This window comes from Scyliorhinus torazame, chromosome 10, assembly GCF_047496885.1.
Source record: "Scyliorhinus torazame isolate Kashiwa2021f chromosome 10, sScyTor2.1, whole genome shotgun sequence".
NCBI classification, from domain to species: Eukaryota; Metazoa; Chordata; class Chondrichthyes; order Carcharhiniformes; family Scyliorhinidae; genus Scyliorhinus; species Scyliorhinus torazame.
The window spans coordinates 185479796-185500025 of NC_092716.1; the positions used below are offsets into that span (position 1 = coordinate 185479796).

General features: G+C 56.3%; 1 protein-coding gene across 2 annotated transcripts in view; it reads left to right on the forward strand.

Moving 5' to 3' along the window:
- The window catches only part of LOC140384428 (deformed epidermal autoregulatory factor 1 homolog), a 201151-nt gene extending 180934 nt beyond the window's left edge, over positions 1-20217 (forward strand). For both annotated transcript variants that reach the window (XM_072466115.1, XM_072466116.1), the window contains one exon: positions 17055-20217. In XM_072466115.1, coding sequence (XP_072322216.1) covers positions 17055-17159 — 105 coding nt within the window. In that variant the 3' untranslated portion in view covers positions 17160-20217. The remainder of the gene's footprint in view (positions 1-17054) is intronic.
- Positions 20218-20230: the final 13 nt, after the last annotated feature.

Genomic DNA, 20230 nt, shown 5'->3' on the forward strand with positions numbered 1-20230 from the left:
CTGCCACCCTGATGATGCAGCACCCCCTCAGCACTGCCACTCAGATGATGCAACACCCCCTCAGCACTCCGCTCTGATGGTGCAACACCCTCTCAGTACTGCCACTCAGATGGTGCAGAACCCCCTCAGCATTATTGCTCTGTGGACACAGCACTCCCTGAGCACTGCTGCTCTGATGATGCTACACTCCCTCAGCACTGCCACTCTGATGGTGCAGCACACGCTCAGCACTGCCACTCTGATGGTGCAGCACACACTGAGCACTCACTCAGCACTGCCGCTCTGATGGCGCAGAACCCTCTCAGCACTGCCACTCTCTCTGATGGTGCAGCACTCCGTCAGCACTGTTGCTCTGAGGACACAGCACTCCCTCAACACTGCCGCTCTGATTGTGCAGCACCCCCTCAGCACTGCCACTCTGATGGTGCAGAACCCCCTCAACACTGGCGCTCTGATGGTGCAGCACTCCCTCAGCATTGCCACTCTGATGATGCAGCTCCTCCCCAGCACTGCCACTCTGATGGTGCAGCACCCCCTCAGCACTGCCACTTTGATGATGCAGCACTCTCTCAGCACTGCCACTCTGATGGTGCAGAACCCTCTCAGCACTGCCACTCTCTCTGATGGAGCAGCACTCCCTCAGCGCTGTTGCTCTGAGGACACAGCACTCCCTCAACACTGCCGCTCTGATGATGCAGAACCCCCTCAGCACTGCCACTCTGATGGTGCAGAACCCCCTCAACACTGCCGCTCTGATGGGTCAGCACTCCCTCAGCACTGCCATTCTGACGGTGCAGGTCTCCCACAGCACTGCCACTCTGATGGTGCAGAACCCCCTCAACACTGCCGTTCTGATGGGTCAGCACTCCCTCAGCACTGCCGTTCTGATGGTGCACCACTCCCTCAGCACTGCCACTCTGATGGTGCAGAACCCCCTCAACACTGCCGTTCTGATGGGTCAGCACTCCCTCAGCACTGCCGTTCTGATGGGTCAGCACTCCCTCAGCACTGCCGTTCTGATGGTGCAGCACTCTCTCAGCACTGCCACTCTGATGATGCAGCTCTCTCTCAGCACTGCCACTCTGATGGTGCAGCACTCCCTCAGCACTGCCACTCTGATGGTGCAGTACTCTCTCAGCACTGCCACTCTGATGATGCAGCACCCCCTCAGCACTGCCACTCTGATGATGCAGCACCCCCTCAGCACTGCCACTCTGATGGTGCAACACTCCCTCAGCATTGCCACTCTGATGATGCAGCTCTCTCTCAGCACTGCCACTCTGATGGTGCAGCACTCCCTCAGCACTGCCACTCTGATGGTGCAGCACCCCCTCAGCACTGCCACTCTGATGATGCAGCACATACTCATCACAGCCACTCTGATGGTGCAGCACTCTCTCAGCACTGCCACTCTGTTGATGCAGCACATACTCAGCACAGCCTCTCTGATGGTGCAGCACTCCCTCAGCACTGCCACTCTGATGGTGCAGCAATCTCTGAGCACTACCACTCTGATGGTGCAGCATTCCCTCAGCATTGCCATTCTGATGGTGCAGCACTCCCTCAGCACTGCCACTCTGATGATGCAGCACCTCCCCAGCACTGCCACTCTGATGCTGCAACACACCCTCAGCACTCCACTCTGATGGTGCAGCACACTCTCAGTACTGCCACTCTGATGGTGCAGAACCCCCTCAGCACTATTGCTCTGTGGACACAGCACTCCCTGAGCCCTGCTGCTCTGATGATGCTACACACCCTCAGCACTGCCACTCTGATGGTGCAGCACACGCTCAGCACTGCCACTCTGATGGTGCAGCACACACTCATCACTCCCTCAGAACTGCCGCTCTGATGGTGCAGCACACACTCAGCACTCCCTCAGCACTGCCGCTCTGATGGCGCAGAACCCTCTCAGCACTGCCACTCTCTGTGATGGTGCAGCACTCCCTCAGCACTGTTGCTCTGAGGACACAGCACTCCCTCAACACTGCCGCTCTGATAATGCAGAACCCCCTCAGCACTGCCACTCTGATGGTTCCGAACCCCCTCAACACTGGCGCTCTGATGGTGCAGAACCCCCTCAACACTGCCGCTCTGATTGTGCAGCACTCCCTCAGCATTGCCACTCTGATGATGCAGCTCCTCCCCAGCACTGCCACTCTGATGGTGCAGCACCCCCTCAGCACTGCCACTCTGACGATGCAGCACTCTCTCAGCACTGCCACTCTGATGGTGCAGAATTCTCTGAGCACTGCCACTCTCTCTGATGGTGCAGCACTCCCTCAGCACTGTTGCTCTGAGGACACAGCACTCCCTCAACACTGCCGCTCTGATAATACAGAACCCCCTCAGCACTGCCACTCTGATGGTTCCGAACCCCCTCAACACTGCCGCTCTGATGGGTCAGCACTCCCTCAGCACTGCCATTCTGATGGTGCAGGTCTCCCACAGCACTGCCACTCTGATGGTGCAGTACCCCCTCAACACTGCCGCTCTGATTGGTCAGCACTCCCTCAGCACTGCCATTCTGATGGTGCACCACTCCCTCAGCACTGCCACTCTGATGATGCAGCACCTCCCCAGCACTGCCACTCTGATGGTGCAGAACCCCCTCAGAACTGCCACTCTGATGGTGCAGAACCCCCTCAGCACTGCCACTCTGATGATGCAGCACTCCCTCAGCACTGCCACTCTGATGGTGCAGCACCCCCTCAGCACTGCCACTCTGATGATGCAGCACTCTCTCAGCACGGCCACTCTGATGATGCAGCACTCTCTCAGCACGGCCACTCTGATGATGCAGCACTCACTCAGCACTGCCACTCTGATGGTGCAGCACACACTCAGCGCTGCCACCCTGATGATGCAGCACCCCCTCAGCACTGCCACTCAGATGATGCAACACCCCCTCAGCACTCCGCTCTGATGGTGCAACACCCTCTCAGTACTGCCACTCAGATGGTGCAGAACCCCCTCAGCATTATTGCTCTGTGGACACAGCACTCCCTGAGCACTGCTGCTCTGATGATGCTACACTCCCTCAGCACTGCCACTCTGATGGTGCAGCACACGCTCAGCACTGCCACTCTGATGGTGCAGCACACACTGAGCACTCACTCAGCACTGCCGCTCTGATGGCGCAGAACCCTCTCAGCACTGCCACTCTCTCTGATGGTGCAGCACTCCGTCAGCACTGTTGCTCTGAGGACACAGCACTCCCTCAACACTGCCGCTCTGATTGTGCAGCACCCCCTCAGCACTGCCACTCTGATGGTGCAGAACCCCCTCAACACTGGCGCTCTGATGGTGCAGCACTCCCTCAGCATTGCCACTCTGATGATGCAGCTCCTCCCCAGCACTGCCACTCTGATGGTGCAGCACCCCCTCAGCACTGCCACTTTGATGATGCAGCACTCTCTCAGCACTGCCACTCTGATGGTGCAGAACCCTCTCAGCACTGCCACTCTCTCTGATGGAGCAGCACTCCCTCAGCGCTGTTGCTCTGAGGACACAGCACTCCCTCAACACTGCCGCTCTGATGATGCAGAACCCCCTCAGCACTGCCACTCTGATGGTGCAGAACCCCCTCAACACTGCCGCTCTGATGGGTCAGCACTCCCTCAGCACTGCCATTCTGACGGTGCAGGTCTCCCACAGCACTGCCACTCTGATGGTGCAGAACCCCCTCAACACTGCCGTTCTGATGGGTCAGCACTCCCTCAGCACTGCCGTTCTGATGGTGCACCACTCCCTCAGCACTGCCACTCTGATGGTGCAGAACCCCCTCAACACTGCCGTTCTGATGGGTCAGCACTCCCTCAGCACTGCCGTTCTGATGGGTCAGCACTCCCTCAGCACTGCCGTTCTGATGGTGCACCACTCCCTCAGCACTGCCACTCTGATGATGCAGCACCTCCCCAGCACTGCCACTCTGATGGTGCAGAACCCCCTCAGCACTGCCACTCTGATGATGCAGCACTCCCTCAGCACTGCCACTCTGATGATGCAGCACACACTCAGCACAGCCACTCTGATGATGCAACACCCCCTCAGCACTGTTGCTCTGTGGACACAGCACTCCCTGAGCACTGCTGCCGCAGCATTGCCAATCTGGTGATGCAGCACCCCCTCAGCACGGCCACTCTGATGATGCAGCACTCCCTCAGCACCGCCACTATGATGGTGCAGCACTCCCTCAGCATTGTCGCTCTGATGGTGCAGCTCTCCCTCAACACTGCCACTCTGATGGTGCAGCACTCTCTCAGCACTGCCACTCTGATGATGCAGCACTCTCTCAGCACTGCCACTCTGATGGTGCAGGACACACTCAGCACTGCCACTCTGATGATGCAGCACTCTCTCAGCACTGCCACCCTGATGGTGCAGCGCTCTCTCAGCACTCCCTCAGCACTGCCGCTCTGATGGTGCAGCACACACTCAGCACTCCCTCAGCACTGCCGCTCTGATGGCGCAGAACCCTCTCAGCACTGCCACTCTCTCTGATGGTGCAGCACTCCGTCAGCACTGTTGCTCTGATGACACAGCACTCCCTCAACACTGCCACTCTGATGATGCAGAACCCCCTCAGCACTGCCACTCTGATGGTGCAGAACCCCCTCAACACTGCTGCTCTGATGGTGCAGCACTCCCTCAGCATTGCCACTCTGATCATGCAGCTCCTCCCCAGCACTGCCACTCTGATGGTGCAGCACCCCCTCAGCACTGCCACTCTGATGATGCAGCGCCTCCTCAGCACTGCCACTCTGATGATGCAGAACCCCCTCAGCACTGCCACTCTGATGATGCAGCACTCCCTCAGCACTGCCACTCTGATGGTGCAGCACACACTCAGCACTGCCACTCTGATGATGCAGCACTCCCTCAGCATTGCCACTCTGATGATGCAGCACTCTCTCAGCACGGCCACTCTGATGATGCAGCACTCACTCAGCACTGCCACTCTGATGGTGCAGCACACACTCAGCGCTGCCACCCTGATGATGCAGCACTCCCTCAGCACTGCCACTCTGATTATGCAACACACCCTCAGCACTCCGCTCTGACGGTGCAACACCCTCTCAGTACTGCCACTCTGATGGTGCAGAACCCCCTCAGCATTATTGCTCTGTGGACACAGCACTCCCTGAGCACTGCTGCTCTGATGATGCTACACTCCCTCCGCACTGCCACTCTGATGGTGCAGCACACGCTCAGCACTGCCGCTCTGATGGTGCAGCACACTGAGCACTCACTCAGCACTGCCGCTCTGATGGCGCAGAACCCTCTCAGCACTGCCACTCTCTCTGATGGTGCAGCACTCCGTCCGCACTGTTGCTCTGAGGACACAGCACTCCCTCAACACTGCCGCTCTGATGATGCAGCACCCCCTCAGCACTGCCACTCTGATGGTGCAGAACCCCCTCAACACTGGCTCTCTGATGGTGCAGCACTCCCTCAGCATTGCCACTCTGATGATGCAGTTCCTCCCCAGCACTGCCATCCTGATGGTGCAGCACCCCCTCAGCACTGCCACTCTGATGATGCAGCACTCTCTCAGCACTGGCACTCTGATGGCGCAGAACCCTCTCAGCACTGCCACTCTCTCTGATGGTGCAGCACTCCCTCAGCACTGTTGCTCTGAGGACACAGCACTCCCTCAACACTGCCGCTCTGATGATGCAGAACCCCCTCAGCACTGCCACTCTGATGGTGCAGAACCCCCTCAACACTGCCGCTCTGATGGGTCAGCACTCCCTCAGCACTGCCATTCTGATGGTGCAGGTCTCCCACAGCACTGCCACTCTGATGGTGCAGAACCCCCTCAACACTGCCGCTCTGATGGGTCAGCACTCCCTCAGCACTGCCATTCTGATGGTGCACCACTCCCTCAGCACTGCCACTCTGATGATGCAGCACCTCCCCAGCACTGCCACTCTGATGGTGCAGAACCCCCTCAGCACTGCCACTCTGATGATGCAGCACTCCCTCAGCACTGCCACTCTGATGATGCAGCACACTCTCAGCACTGCCACTCTGATGATGCAGCACTCCCTCAGCATTGCCACTCTGATGTTGCAGCACCTCCCCAGCACTGCCACTCTGATGGTGCAGTACTCTCTCAGCACTGCCACTCTGATGATGCAGCACCCCCTCAGCACTGCCACTCTGATGATGCAGCTCTCTCTCAGCACTGCCACTCTGATGGTGCAGCCCTCCCTCAGCACTGCCACTCTGATGATGCAGCACCCCGTCAGCACTGCCACTCTGATGGTGCAGTACTCTCTCAGCACTGCCACTCTGATGATGCAGAACCCCCTCAGCACTGCCACTCTGATGATGCACCTCTCTCTCAGCACTGCCACTCTGATGGTGCAGCACCCCCTCAGCACCGCCACTCCGATGGTGCAGCACTCTCTCAGCACTGCCGCTCTGATGGGTCAGCACTCCCTCAGCACTGCCATTCTGATGGTGCAGGTCTCCCACAGCACTGCCACTCTGATGGTGCAGAACCCCCTCAACACTGCCGTTCTGATGGGTCAGCACTCCCTCAGCACTGCAGTTCTGATGGTGCACCACTCCCTCAGCACTGCCACTCTGATGATGCAGCACCTCCCCAGCACTGCCACTCTGATGGTGCAGAACCCCCTCAGCACTGCCACTCTGATGATGCAGCACTCCCTCAGCACTGCCACTCTGATGATGCAGCACACACTCAGCACTGCCACTCTGATGATGCAACACCCCCTCAGCACTGTTGCTCTGTGGACACAGCACTCCCTGAGCACTGCTGCCTCAGCATTGCCAATCTGGTGATGCAGCACCCCCTCACCACTGCCTCTCTGATGGTGCAGCGGACGCTCAGCACTGCCACTCTGATGGTGCAGCACACACTCAGCACTCCCTCAGCACTGCCGCTCTCTCTGATGGTGCAGCACTCCCTCAGCACGGCCACTCTGATGATGCAGCACTCCCTCAGCACCGCCACTCTGATGGTGCAGCACTCCCTCAGCATTGTCGCTCTGATGGTGCAGCTCTCCCTCAACACTGCCACTCTGATGGTGCAGCACTCTCTCAGCACTGCCACTCTGATGATGCAGCACTCTCTCAGCACTGCCACTCTGATGGTGCAGGACACACTCAGCACTGCCACTCTGATGGTGCAGCGCTCTCTCAGCACTGCCACTCTGATGATGCAGCACTCTCTCAGCACTGCCACTCTGATGGTGCAACACACACTAAGCACTGCCACTCTGATGATGCAGCACCCCCTCAGCACTGCCACTCTGATGGTGCAGTACTCTCTCAGCACTGCCACTCTGATGATGCAGCACCCCCTCAGCACTGCCACTCTGATGATGCAGCACCCCCTCAACACTGCCACTCTGATGGTGCAACACTCCCTCAGCATTGCCACTCTGATGATGCAGCTCTCTCTCAGCACTGCCACTCTGATGGTGCAGCACTCCCTCAGCACTGCCACTCTGATGGTGCAGCAACCCCTCAGCACTGCCACTCTGAAGATGCAGCACATACTCATCACTGCCACTCTGATGGTGCAGCACCCCCTCAGCACTGCCACTCTGATGATGCAGCACATGCTCATCACTGCCACTCTGATGGTGCAGCACTCTCGAAGCACTGCCACTCTGTTGATGCAGCACATACTCAGCACAGCCGCTCTGATGGTGCAGCACTCCCTCAGCACTGCCATTCTGATGGTGCAGGTCTCCCACAGCACTGCCACTCTGATGGTGCAGAACCCCCTCAACACTGCCGTTCTGATGGGTCAGCACTCCCTCAGCACTGCAGTTCTGATGGTGCACCACTCCCTCAGCACTGCCACTCTGATGATGCAGCACCTCCCCAGCACTGCCACTCTGATGGTGCAGAACCCCCTCAGCACTGCCACTCTGATGATGCAGCACTCCCTCAGCACTGCCACTCTGATGATGCAGCACACACTCAGCACTGCCACTCTGATGATGCAACACCCCCTCAGCACTGTTGCTCTGTGGACACAGCACTCCCTGAGCACTGCTGCCTCAGCATTGCCAATCTGGTGATGCAGCACCCCCTCACCACTGCCTCTCTGATGGTGCAGCGGACGCTCAGCACTGCCACTCTGATGGTGCAGCACACACTCAGCACTCCCTCAGCACTGCCGCTCTCTCTGATGGTGCAGCACTCCCTCAGCACGGCCACTCTGATGATGCAGCACTCCCTCAGCACCGCCACTCTGATGGTGCAGCACTCCCTCAGCATTGTCGCTCTGATGGTGCAGCTCTCCCTCAACACTGCCACTCTGATGGTGCAGCACTCTCTCAGCACTGCCACTCTGATGATGCAGCACTCTCTCAGCACTGCCACTCTGATGGTGCAGGACACACTCAGCACTGCCACTCTGATGGTGCAGCGCTCTCTCAGCACTGCCACTCTGATGATGCAGCACTCTCTCAGCACTGCCACTCTGATGGTGCAACACACACTAAGCACTGCCACTCTGATGATGCAGCACCCCCTCAGCACTGCCACTCTGATGGTGCAGTACTCTCTCAGCACTGCCACTCTGATGATGCAGCACCCCCTCAGCACTGCCACTCTGATGATGCAGCACCCCCTCAACACTGCCACTCTGATGGTGCAACACTCCCTCAGCATTGCCACTCTGATGATGCAGCTCTCTCTCAGCACTGCCACTCTGATGGTGCAGCACTCCCTCAGCACTGCCACTCTGATGGTGCAGCAACCCCTCAGCACTGCCACTCTGAAGATGCAGCACATACTCATCACTGCCACTCTGATGGTGCAGCACCCCCTCAGCACTGCCACTCTGATGATGCAGCACATGCTCATCACTGCCACTCTGATGGTGCAGCACTCTCGAAGCACTGCCACTCTGTTGATGCAGCACATACTCAGCACAGCCGCTCTGATGGTGCAGCACTCCCTCAGCACTGCCACTCTGATGGTGCAGCACTCTCTGAGCACTGCCACTCTGATGGTGCAGCACTCCCTCAGCGTTTCCACTCTGATGGTGCAGCACTCCCTCAGCACTGCCGCTCTGATGATGCAGCACTCCCTCAGCACTGCCACTCTGATGGTGCAGCACACACTCAGCACCGCCACTCCGATGGTGCAGCACCCCCTCAGCACTGCCACTCTGATGGTGCAGCTCCCCCTCAGCACCGCCACTCCGATGGTGCAGCACTCTCTCAGCTCTGCCGCTCTGATGGTGCAGCACTCCCTCAGCATTGCCACCCTTATGATGCAGCACCTCCTCAGCACTGCCACTCTGATGATGCAACACCCCCTCAGCACTGTTGCTCTGTGGACACAGCACTCCCTGAGCACTGCTGCTCTGATGATGCAACACTGCCTCAGCATTGCCAATCTGGTGATGCAGCACCCCCTCACCACTGCCACTCTGATGGTGCAGCACACACTCAGCACCGCCACTCCGATGGTGCAGCACTCTCTCAGCACTGCCGCTCTGATGGTGCAGCACTCCCTCAGCACTGCCACTCTGATGGTGCAGCACACACTCAGCACTGCCGCTCTGATCGTGCAGAACCCCCTCAGCACTGCCACTCTGATGGTGCAGAACCCCCACAGCACTGTTGCTCTGTGGGCACAGCACTCTCTGAGCACTGCTGCTCTGATGATGCAACACTACCTCAGCACTGCCACTCTGATGGTGCAGCACTCCCTGAGCACTGCCGCTCTGATGATGCAGCACCTCCCCAGCACTGCCACTCTGATGGTGCAGAACCCCCTCAGCACTGCCACTCTGATAATGCAGCACTCCCTCAGCACTGCCACTCTGCTGATGCAGCTCCTCCCCAGCACTGCCATTCTGATGCTGCAGCACACACTCAGCACTGCCACTCTGATGATGCAGCACTCCCTCAGCACTGCCACTCTGATGATGCAGCACCCCCTCAGCACTGCCACTCTGAGGACACAGCACTCCCTCAACACTGCCGCTCTGATGGGTCAGCACTCCCTCAGCACTGCCATTCTGATGGTGCAGGTCTCCCACAGCACTGCCACTCTGATGGTGCAGAACCCCCTCAACACTGCCGCTCTGATGGGTCAGCACTCCCTCAGCACTGCCATTCTGATGGTGCACCACTCCCTCAGCACTGCCACTCTGATGATGCAGCACCTCCCCAGCACTGCCACTCTGATGGTGCAGAACCCCCTCAGCACTGCCACTCTGATGATGCAGCACTCCCTCAGCACTGCCACTCTGATGATGCAGCACACTCTCAGCACTGCCACTCTGATGATGCAGCACTCCCTCAGCATTGCCACTCTGATGTTGCAGCACCTCCCCAGCACTGCCACTCTGATGGTGCAGTACTCTCTCAGCACTGCCACTCTGATGATGCAGCACCCCCTCAGCACTGCCACTCTGATGATGCAGCTCTCTCTCAGCACTGCCACTCTGATGGTGCAGCACTCCCTCAGCACTGCCACTCTGATGATGCAGCACCCCGTCAGCACTGCCACTCTGATGGTGCAGTACTCTCTCAGCACTGCCACTCTGATGATGCAGAACCCCCTCAGCACTGCCACTCTGATGATGCACCTCTCTCTCAGCACTGCCACTCTGATGGTGCAGCACCCCCTCAGCACCGCCACTCCGATGGTGCAGCACTCTCTCAGCACTGCCGCTCTGATGGGTCAGCACTCCCTCAGCACTGCCATTCTGATGGTGCAGGTCTCCCACAGCACTGCCACTCTGATGGTGCAGAACCCCCTCAACACTGCCGTTCTGATGGGTCAGCACTCCCTCAGCACTGCAGTTCTGATGGTGCACCACTCCCTCAGCACTGCCACTCTGATGATGCAGCACCTCCCCAGCACTGCCACTCTGATGGTGCAGAACCCCCTCAGCACTGCCACTCTGATGATGCAGCACTCCCTCAGCACTGCCACTCTGATGATGCAGCACACACTCAGCACTGCCACTCTGATGATGCAACACCCCCTCAGCACTGTTGCTCTGTGGACACAGCACTCCCTGAGCACTGCTGCCTCAGCATTGCCAATCTGGTGATGCAGCACCCCCTCACCACTGCCTCTCTGATGGTGCAGCGGACGCTCAGCACTGCCACTCTGATGGTGCAGCACACACTCAGCACTCCCTCAGCACTGCCGCTCTCTCTGATGGTGCAGCACTCCCTCAGCACGGCCACTCTGATGATGCAGCACTCCCTCAGCACCGCCACTCTGATGGTGCAGCACTCCCTCAGCATTGTCGCTCTGATGGTGCAGCTCTCCCTCAACACTGCCACTCTGATGGTGCAGCACTCTCTCAGCACTGCCACTCTGATGATGCAGCACTCTCTCAGCACTGCCACTCTGATGGTGCAGGACACACTCAGCACTGCCACTCTGATGGTGCAGCGCTCTCTCAGCACTGCCACTCTGATGATGCAGCACTCTCTCAGCACTGCCACTCTGATGGTGCAACACACACTAAGCACTGCCACTCTGATGATGCAGCACCCCCTCAGCACTGCCACTCTGATGGTGCAGTACTCTCTCAGCACTGCCACTCTGATGATGCAGCACCCCCTCAGCACTGCCACTCTGATGATGCAGCACCCCCTCAACACTGCCACTCTGATGGTGCAACACTCCCTCAGCATTGCCACTCTGATGATGCAGCTCTCTCTCAGCACTGCCACTCTGATGGTGCAGCACTCCCTCAGCACTGCCACTCTGATGGTGCAGCAACCCCTCAGCACTGCCACTCTGAAGATGCAGCACATACTCATCACTGCCACTCTGATGGTGCAGCACCCCCTCAGCACTGCCACTCTGATGATGCAGCACATGCTCATCACTGCCACTCTGATGGTGCAGCACTCTCGAAGCACTGCCACTCTGTTGATGCAGCACATACTCAGCACAGCCGCTCTGATGGTGCAGCACTCCCTCAGCACTGCCACTCTGATGGTGCAGCACTCTCTGAGCACTGCCACTCTGATGGTGCAGCACTCCCTCAGCGTTGCCACTCTGATGGTGCAGCACTCCCTCAGCACTGCCGCTCTGATGATGCAGCACTCCCTCAGCACTGCCACTCTGATGGTGCAGCACACACTCAGCACCGCCACTCCGATGGTGCAGCACCCCCTCAGCACTGCCACTCTGATGGTGCAGCACCCCCTCAGCACCGCCACTCCGATGGTGCAGCACTCTCTCAGCTCTGCCGCTCTGATGGTGCAGCACTCCCTCAGCATTGCCACCCTTATGATGCAGCACCTCCTCAGCAATGCCACTCTGATGATGCAACACCCCCTCAGCACTGTTGCTCTGTGGACACAGCACTCCCTGAGCACTGCTGCTCTGATGATGCAACACTGCCTCAGCATTGCCAATCTGGTGATGCAGCACCCCCTCACCACTGCCACTCTGATGGTGCAGCACACACTCAGCACCGCCACTCCGATGGTGCAGCACCCCCTCAGCACTGCCACTCTGATGATGCAGCTCTCTCTCAGCACTGCCGCTCTGATGGTGCAGCACTCCCTCAGCACTGCCACTCTGATGGTGCAGCACACACTCAGCACTGCCGCTCTGATCGTGCAGAACCCCCTCAGCACTGCCACTCTGATGGTGCAGAACCCCCACAGCACTGTTGCTCTGTGGGCACAGCACTCTCTGAGCACTGCTGCTCTGATGATGCAACACTACCTCAGCACTGCCACTCTGATGGTGCAGCACTCCCTGAGCACTGCCGCTCTGATGATGCAGCACCTCCCCAGCACTGCCACTCTGATGGTGCAGAACCCCCTCAGCACTGCCACTCTGATAATGCAGCACTCCCTCAGCACTGCCACTCTGCTGATGCAGCTCCTCCCCAGCACTGCCATTCTGATGCTGCAGCACACACTCAGCACTGCCACTCTGATGATGCAGCACTCCCTCAGCACTGCCACTCTGATGATGCAGCTCCTCCCCAGCACTGCCATTCTGATGGTGCAGCACACACTCAGCACTGCCACTCTGATGGTGCAGCACACACTCAGCACCGCCACTCCGATGGTGCAGCACTCTCTCAGCACTGCCGCTCTGATGGTGCAGCACTCCCTCAGCACTGCCACTCTGATGGTGCAGGACACACTCAGCACTGCCACTCTGATGGTGCAGCGCTCTCTCAGCACTGCCACTCTGATAATGCAACACTCTCTCAGCACTGCCACTCTGATGGTGCAGCACACACTCAGCACTGCCACTCTGATGGGGCAGCACTCTCTCAGCATTTCCACCCTGATGATGCAGCACCCCCTCAGCACTGCCACTCTGATGGTGCAGCACCCCCTCAGCACCGCCACTCCGATGGTGCAGCACTCTCTCAGCCCTGCCGCTCTGATGGTGCAGCACTCCCTCAGCATTGCCACCCTTATGATGCAGCACCCCCTCAGCACTGCCACTCTGATGATGCAACACCCCCATAGCACTGTTGCTCTGTGGACACAGCACTCTCTGAGCACTGCTGCTCTGATGATGCAACACTACCTCAGCACTGCCACTCTGATGGTGCAGCACTCCCTGAGCACTGCCGCTCTGATGATGCAGCACCTCCCCAGCACTGCCACTCTGAGTGTGCAGCACCCCCTCAGCACTGCCACTCAGATGATGCAGCACTCCCTCAGCACTGCCACTCTGATGATGCAGCACTCCCTCAGCACTGCCACTCTGATGATGCAGCTCCTCCCCAGCACTGCCATTCTGATGGTGCAGCACACACTCAGCACTGCCACTCTGATGGTGCAGCACACACTCAGCACCGCCACTCCGATGGTGCAGCACTCTCTCAGCACTGCCGCTCTGATGATGCAGCACTCCCTCAGCACTGCCACTCTGATGGTGCAGGACACACTCAGCACTGCCACTCTGATGGTGCAGCGCTCTCTCAGCACTGCCACTCTGATGATGCAACACTCTCTCAGCACTGCTACTCTGATGGTGCAGCACACACTCAGCACTGCCACTCTGATGGGGCAGCACTCTCTCAGCATTGCCACCCTGATGATGCAGCACCCCCTCAGCATTGCCACCCTGATGATGCAGCACACCCTCAGCACTGCCACTCTGATGATGCAACACACCCTCAGCACTCCGCTCTGATGGTGCAGCACACTCTCAGTACTGCCACTCTGATGGTGCAGAACCCCCTCAGCACTATTGCTCTGTGGACACAGCACTCCCTGAGCACTGCTGCTCTGATGATGCTGCACACCCTCAGCACTGCCACTCTGATGGTGCAGCACACGCTCAGCACTGCCACTCTGATGGTGCAGCACACACTCAGCACTCCCTCAGCACTGCCGCTCTGATGGTGCAGCACACACTCAGCACTCCCTCAGCACTGCCGCTCTGATGGCGCAGAACCCTCTCAGCACTGCCACTCTCTCTGATGGTGCAGCACTCCGTCAGCACTGTTGCTCTGAGGACACAGCACTCCCTCAACACTGCCGCTCTGATGATGCAGTATCCCCTCAGCACTGCCACTCTGATGATGCAGCTCCTCCCCAGCACTGCCACTCTGATGGTGCAGCACCCCCTCAGCACTGCCACTCTGATGGTGCAGTACTCTCTCAGCACTGCCACTCTGATGATGCAGCACCCCCTCAGCACTGCCACTCTGATGATGCAGCATCCCCTCAGCACTGCCACTCTGATGATGCAGCTCCGCCCCAGCACTGCCACTCTGATGGTGCAGCACCCCCTCAGCACTGCCACTCTGATGATGCAGCACATACTCATCACTGCCACTCTGATGGTGCAGCACCCCCTCAGCACTGCCACTCTGATGATGCGGCACATGCTCATCACTGCCACTCTGATGGTGCAGCACTCCCTCAGCACTGCCACTCTGATGGTGCAGCACTCTCTGAGCACTGCCACTCTGATGGTGCAGCACTGCCTCAGCATTGCCACTCTGATGGTGCAGCACTCCCTCAGCACTGCCGCTCTGATGATGCAGCACTCCCTCAGCACTGCCACTCTGATGGTGCAGCACACACTCAGCACCGCCACTCCGATGGTGCAGCACCCCCTCAGCACTGCCACTCTGATGGTGCAGCACCCCCTCAGCACCGCCACTCCGATGGTGCAGCACTCTCTCAGCCCTGCCGCTCTGATGGTGCAGCACTCCCTCAGCATTGCCACCCTGATGATGCAGCACCCCCTCAGCACTGCCACTCTGATGGTGCAGCACACCCTCAGCACTCCGCTCTGATGGTGCAGCACACTCTCAGCACTGCCACTCCGATGGTGCAGCACTCTCTCAGCATTGCCACCCTGATGATGCAGCACCCCCTCAGCATTACCACCCTGATGATGCAGCACCCCCTCAGCACTGCCACTCTGATGGTGCAGCACGCACTCAGCACTGCGGTTGTGATGGTGCAGAACCCCCTCAGCACTGTTGCTCTCTGGACACAGCATTCCCTGAGCACTGCTGCTCTGATGATGCAGCATTTCCTCAGCACTGGCACTCTGGTGATGCAGCACTCCCTCAGCACTGCCACTCTGCTGGTGCAGCACTCCCTCAGCACTGCCGCTCTGATGGTGCAGCACTCCCTCCGCACTGCCACTATGAATTGTGCAGAACCCCCTCAACACTGCCACTCTGATGATGCAGCACTCCCTCAGCACTGCCGCTCTGATGGTGCAGCACTCCCTCCGCACTGCCACTCTGATGGTGCAGCACTCCCTCCGCACTGCCACTCTGATGATGCTGCACCCTCTCAGCACTCCGCTCTGATGGTGCAGCACTCTCTCAGTACTGCCGCTCTGATGGTGCAGCTCACACTCGGCACTGCTGTTCTGTTGGTGCAGGACCCCCTCAGCACTGTTGCTCTGTGGACACAGCACTCCCTGAGCACTGCTGCTCTGATGGTGTAGCACCCCCTCAGCACTGCCACTCTAATGGTGCAGCACGCTCTCAGCACTGCGGTTGTGATGGTGCAGAACCCCCTCAGCACTGTTGCTTTCTGGACACAGCATTCCCTGAGCACTGCTGCTCTGATGGTGCAGCACCCCCTCCGCACTGCCACTCTGATGGTGCAGCACACACTCAGCACTGCCACTCTGATGGTGCAGCACTCCGTCAGGACTGCCGCTCTGATGGTGCAGAACTCCCTCAGCACTGCTGCTACTACGGTACTGATTTTCCTCAGTATTGCAGCATGGTGTTACCCTGGATTATGTGCCCAGGTGTCTACAGTGGGACTTGAATTCAAGTCTTCTGTCTCAGGTGAGAATTCTACTCACTGGGTCATGGCAGATACTTTGTGATTTGCTCTTTTTTATAACTGTAATACCTGTCATAATGTCATCACCAGTTACCCAATGTTAGGTACAGCACAGGTTCAATATGATGTAAATTGTCCCATCCCATCCAACACTGCAGGTAAAGTGGGTTAGGGACACTGTCTCTACACTGCCCCATCAAACACTCATTCCAGGTTCCATACAGCACTGGTTAGATACATCGTAAAGCACTCTCTACACTGCCCCACCAGCACTCCCATAATGGATGCAGCGCAGGGTTAGATGCCAAGTAAAGCTCAGTTGTGCACTGTCCTGTCAATGTGTTTTGACCCAACTTCAGACTATCTCCTCTTCAGGGTGATATTTTACTGTTTGTTATGATAGTCACTGAATTAGACTGACAGCCGGTTCTGGATGGATGTGGGCATCACTAGCAAGGACTGCATTTGTTACCTATCCCCTAATTGCCCTTGAACGTTTTGGCCTGCTAAGTAATTTCAGAGAACAATTAAGAGTAAACCACATTGCTTTGGTTAGTTCAGCAGGTTTGTTTTTGTAGTGGGAAAGTGAGTGGCCAGTGTCTGACCCATGCAGTAAGGATAAACGTTCAGATTGCAGCAGTTTTATTATTTTTGAATATTTCAATGCAATAAAAGCAATAAAATTACAAGAGCTTTGACTAGGGTTATCAGGCTACTGATTTTGCCCATTAATTTGTGACTGAAAAGGATTTTTTTTTGGCATCAATTTTTGTCTAGGACTGGAAGGATCATCAGCATGTGTGTGGTCAACCAACAGCACTCACTGTGCAGGCAGAGGAGGTGCAGGTGACAGAGGTCGATGTGGAGAAAGTCAAAGTCTGAATGTCCCCTCTAAGAATTCAGCGCATCGACTTGAGTGAGTGAAGGGGACATGGAGTTCGGCACTGCCACGCTGTGATGATACGTGTTCTTACTCTGCAGGCTGGACCTTTTATTGTCCGGGAATGCTCCAGTTTGACAGAAGGTTGATGCCTGCTTGTTTCCAAATGTTGAGTGCCCAGGGAAGCAGATTTAGGATTACTCCTATATCATATGAACCCACTTGATGTCTGACTGCAGAAGATGCCCTGTAGAAATGTCGCAAACTGAGCCTTGACTCATAACTCAGCCACCGCTGCCTGTTCCTAGTTGTTTTTTCTCCTTCGCCTTATACAGGAACTGAGTTACTGCTCATTGCATTCACTCACTCATACGCATACCTTCATCCTCTCACATGCTCATTCACATATTCACTCACTCGCACACTTCCATTCCCTCATGCTCCCACTCACACACTTCCGCTCCCTCACGCTCCCACTCCCACACATCCACTCTCACGCTCCCACTCCCTCACGCTCCCACTCACACACACTTCCACTCCCTCATGCTCTCACTCACACACTTCCACTCCCTCATGCTCTCACTCGCACACTTCCACTCCCTCACGCTCACTCACACACACTTCCACTCCCTCATGCTCCCACTCGCACACTTCCACTCCCTCATGCTCTCACTCACAGACTTGCACTCCCACTCGCACACTTCCACTCCCTCATGCTCCCACTCGCACACTTCCACTCCCTCATGCTCTCACTCACACACTTGCACTCCCACTCGCACACTTCCACTCCCTCATGCTCCCACTCGCACTTCCACTCCCTCATGCTCTCACTCTCACACACTTCCACTCCCTCATGCTCCCACTTGCACACTCCCACTCCCTCACGCTCCCACTCCCACACATCCACTCTCACGCTCCCACTCACACACACTTCCACTCCCTCACGCTCCCACTCACACTTCCACTCCCTCATGCTCTCGGTCGCACACTTCCACTCCCTCGCGCTCCCACTTACACACTTATATTCACTCACGCTCCCACTCGCACACTTCCATCCCGCACGCTCCCACTCACACTTTCACATCTCATGCCCTCACTCACATACACTTCCACTCCCTCGCGCTCTCACTCACACACTCTTCCACTCCCTCACGCTCCCACTCACTCACTTCCACTCCCTCACGCTCCCACCCGCACACTTCCACTCCTTCACGCTCCCACTCACACTTCCACTCCCTCATGCTCCCACTCACACACTTCCACTCTCTCACGCTCCCACTCACACACACTTCCACGCCCTCATGCTCCCACTCGCACACTTCCACACTCCCTCATGCTCTCACTCACACACTTCCACTCCCACTCGCACACTTCCACTCCCTCACACTCCCACTCACACACTTCCACTCCCTCACACTCCCACTCACACACTTCCACTCCCTCACGCTCACTCACACACTTCCATTCCCTCACGCTCCCACTCGCACATTTCCATTCGCTCACGCTCCCACTCACACACTTCCATTCCCTCAAGCTCCCACTCGCACACTTCCACTCCCTCATGCTCCCATTCGCACACACATACACTCTTCCATACCATCAACATGCATATTCACACACACATATACGGACCCTTACATTCTCATGCCCACCCTCATACGCCCACACAACCTCTCATATTTACGCCCTCTCATAGCCTCACACACATACCCTCTCATATCCCAACACCCACCATTACACCTTTGTCTGGTTCAAGCAAGGTGGCCAGAGGGAGGAGAACAATCTGGTTCGGACGAGGGCCAATTGATTCGGGGATGGGCTGTGAAATCTGGTTGCTTGTGTTTTCTATAAATTTCAAGGGTCCTGCTGATGAGTTTTCGCTGCTTAGGAAAGTAGATGGTTGCATTTGTAAGCTACACCTGATGAGCTCTATTCTACACACCTTATCTCATCCAGTGAGGACCGTGAGCTCTTGTCATTTCCTATCTTTAACTTGCAGACTAACCACATAGTCTCCCTGTAGTTTGCCTGTAGGAGGCACCCTTCTGGGGAAAAGAACAATTAAAAGGCGCGTCCTTGATGCGATAATTGTGTACTTAGTGATGTCGGACTTCGGCTTTGAGCTTTGGGATAGAATTGCTGCATTCCCATTGAGAAATCCTCGAGCTTGCAGTGTGTCTTTGTACATGAAACATTGTTCAGACATACTTAAACAAATGGAAATCGGAGGTTTATGTAACCAAGAGCCCGATTGAGCGAATGAGTTAATGAGTTTACACCATCACTGCGATCCTGGAGTGTGGAGACAGATCGTATCTCGAATGCAGTATACCAAAAGTTTTGATGTCACTTGTTTTGTTATTGGAAAGATTTGAATTTTGTAGTAAACTATATTTTTAATTCAAATGAATGCTCATGCTTGAGCAAATCAAGGAACAAAGAAACGCTGTGTAATTTACTGGCACAAAATATATCGTAATAACCGGGCAGAGACTGTGATCAAACAGGACCGCTGAGAAGGTTCAATGAAATTAGGAGCAGTTCTCATGGGAGATTAATCACTGCTGATTAATCACTTCCTGTAACTAACTTCACACTCGAAGGATTACAGCAATATTTGTGTGTGTGTGGATTATTTTTGGCAGTCCAGACATTAACTGGATGAACTTTTTTTAAATTTGGGAAACTGTGTTTCCGAAATGCTTCTCTCAAGGAGCTGGGAAATTCACAATGAATAGAATGTCTCTGAGAGATTAAAGCAGAATGCCTCCTTTCTGGGAAAGTGAACCTATTTTGCCAGTGGAAGTGAATGCTTGTAAATAAGGGTATAAGTTGATGTGAGGGGTGTTTATACATAGAGGGAAAATTGCAGGTTATGGTAACAGATGCCCTTCCCACCGAATATTACTTTTGATAAGAACAGGTTCAGCCAATGTACTTTATATAATTTCTTGCAATCCCATTATCAAGTTATTCTTGTATTTTGTACGTTTTCTGTATTTTTAATTGTCATAAAGCATGCTTTGCTGTACATGTTCAGTAAATGATGATAGTGTTTTATATAAACTTTCTC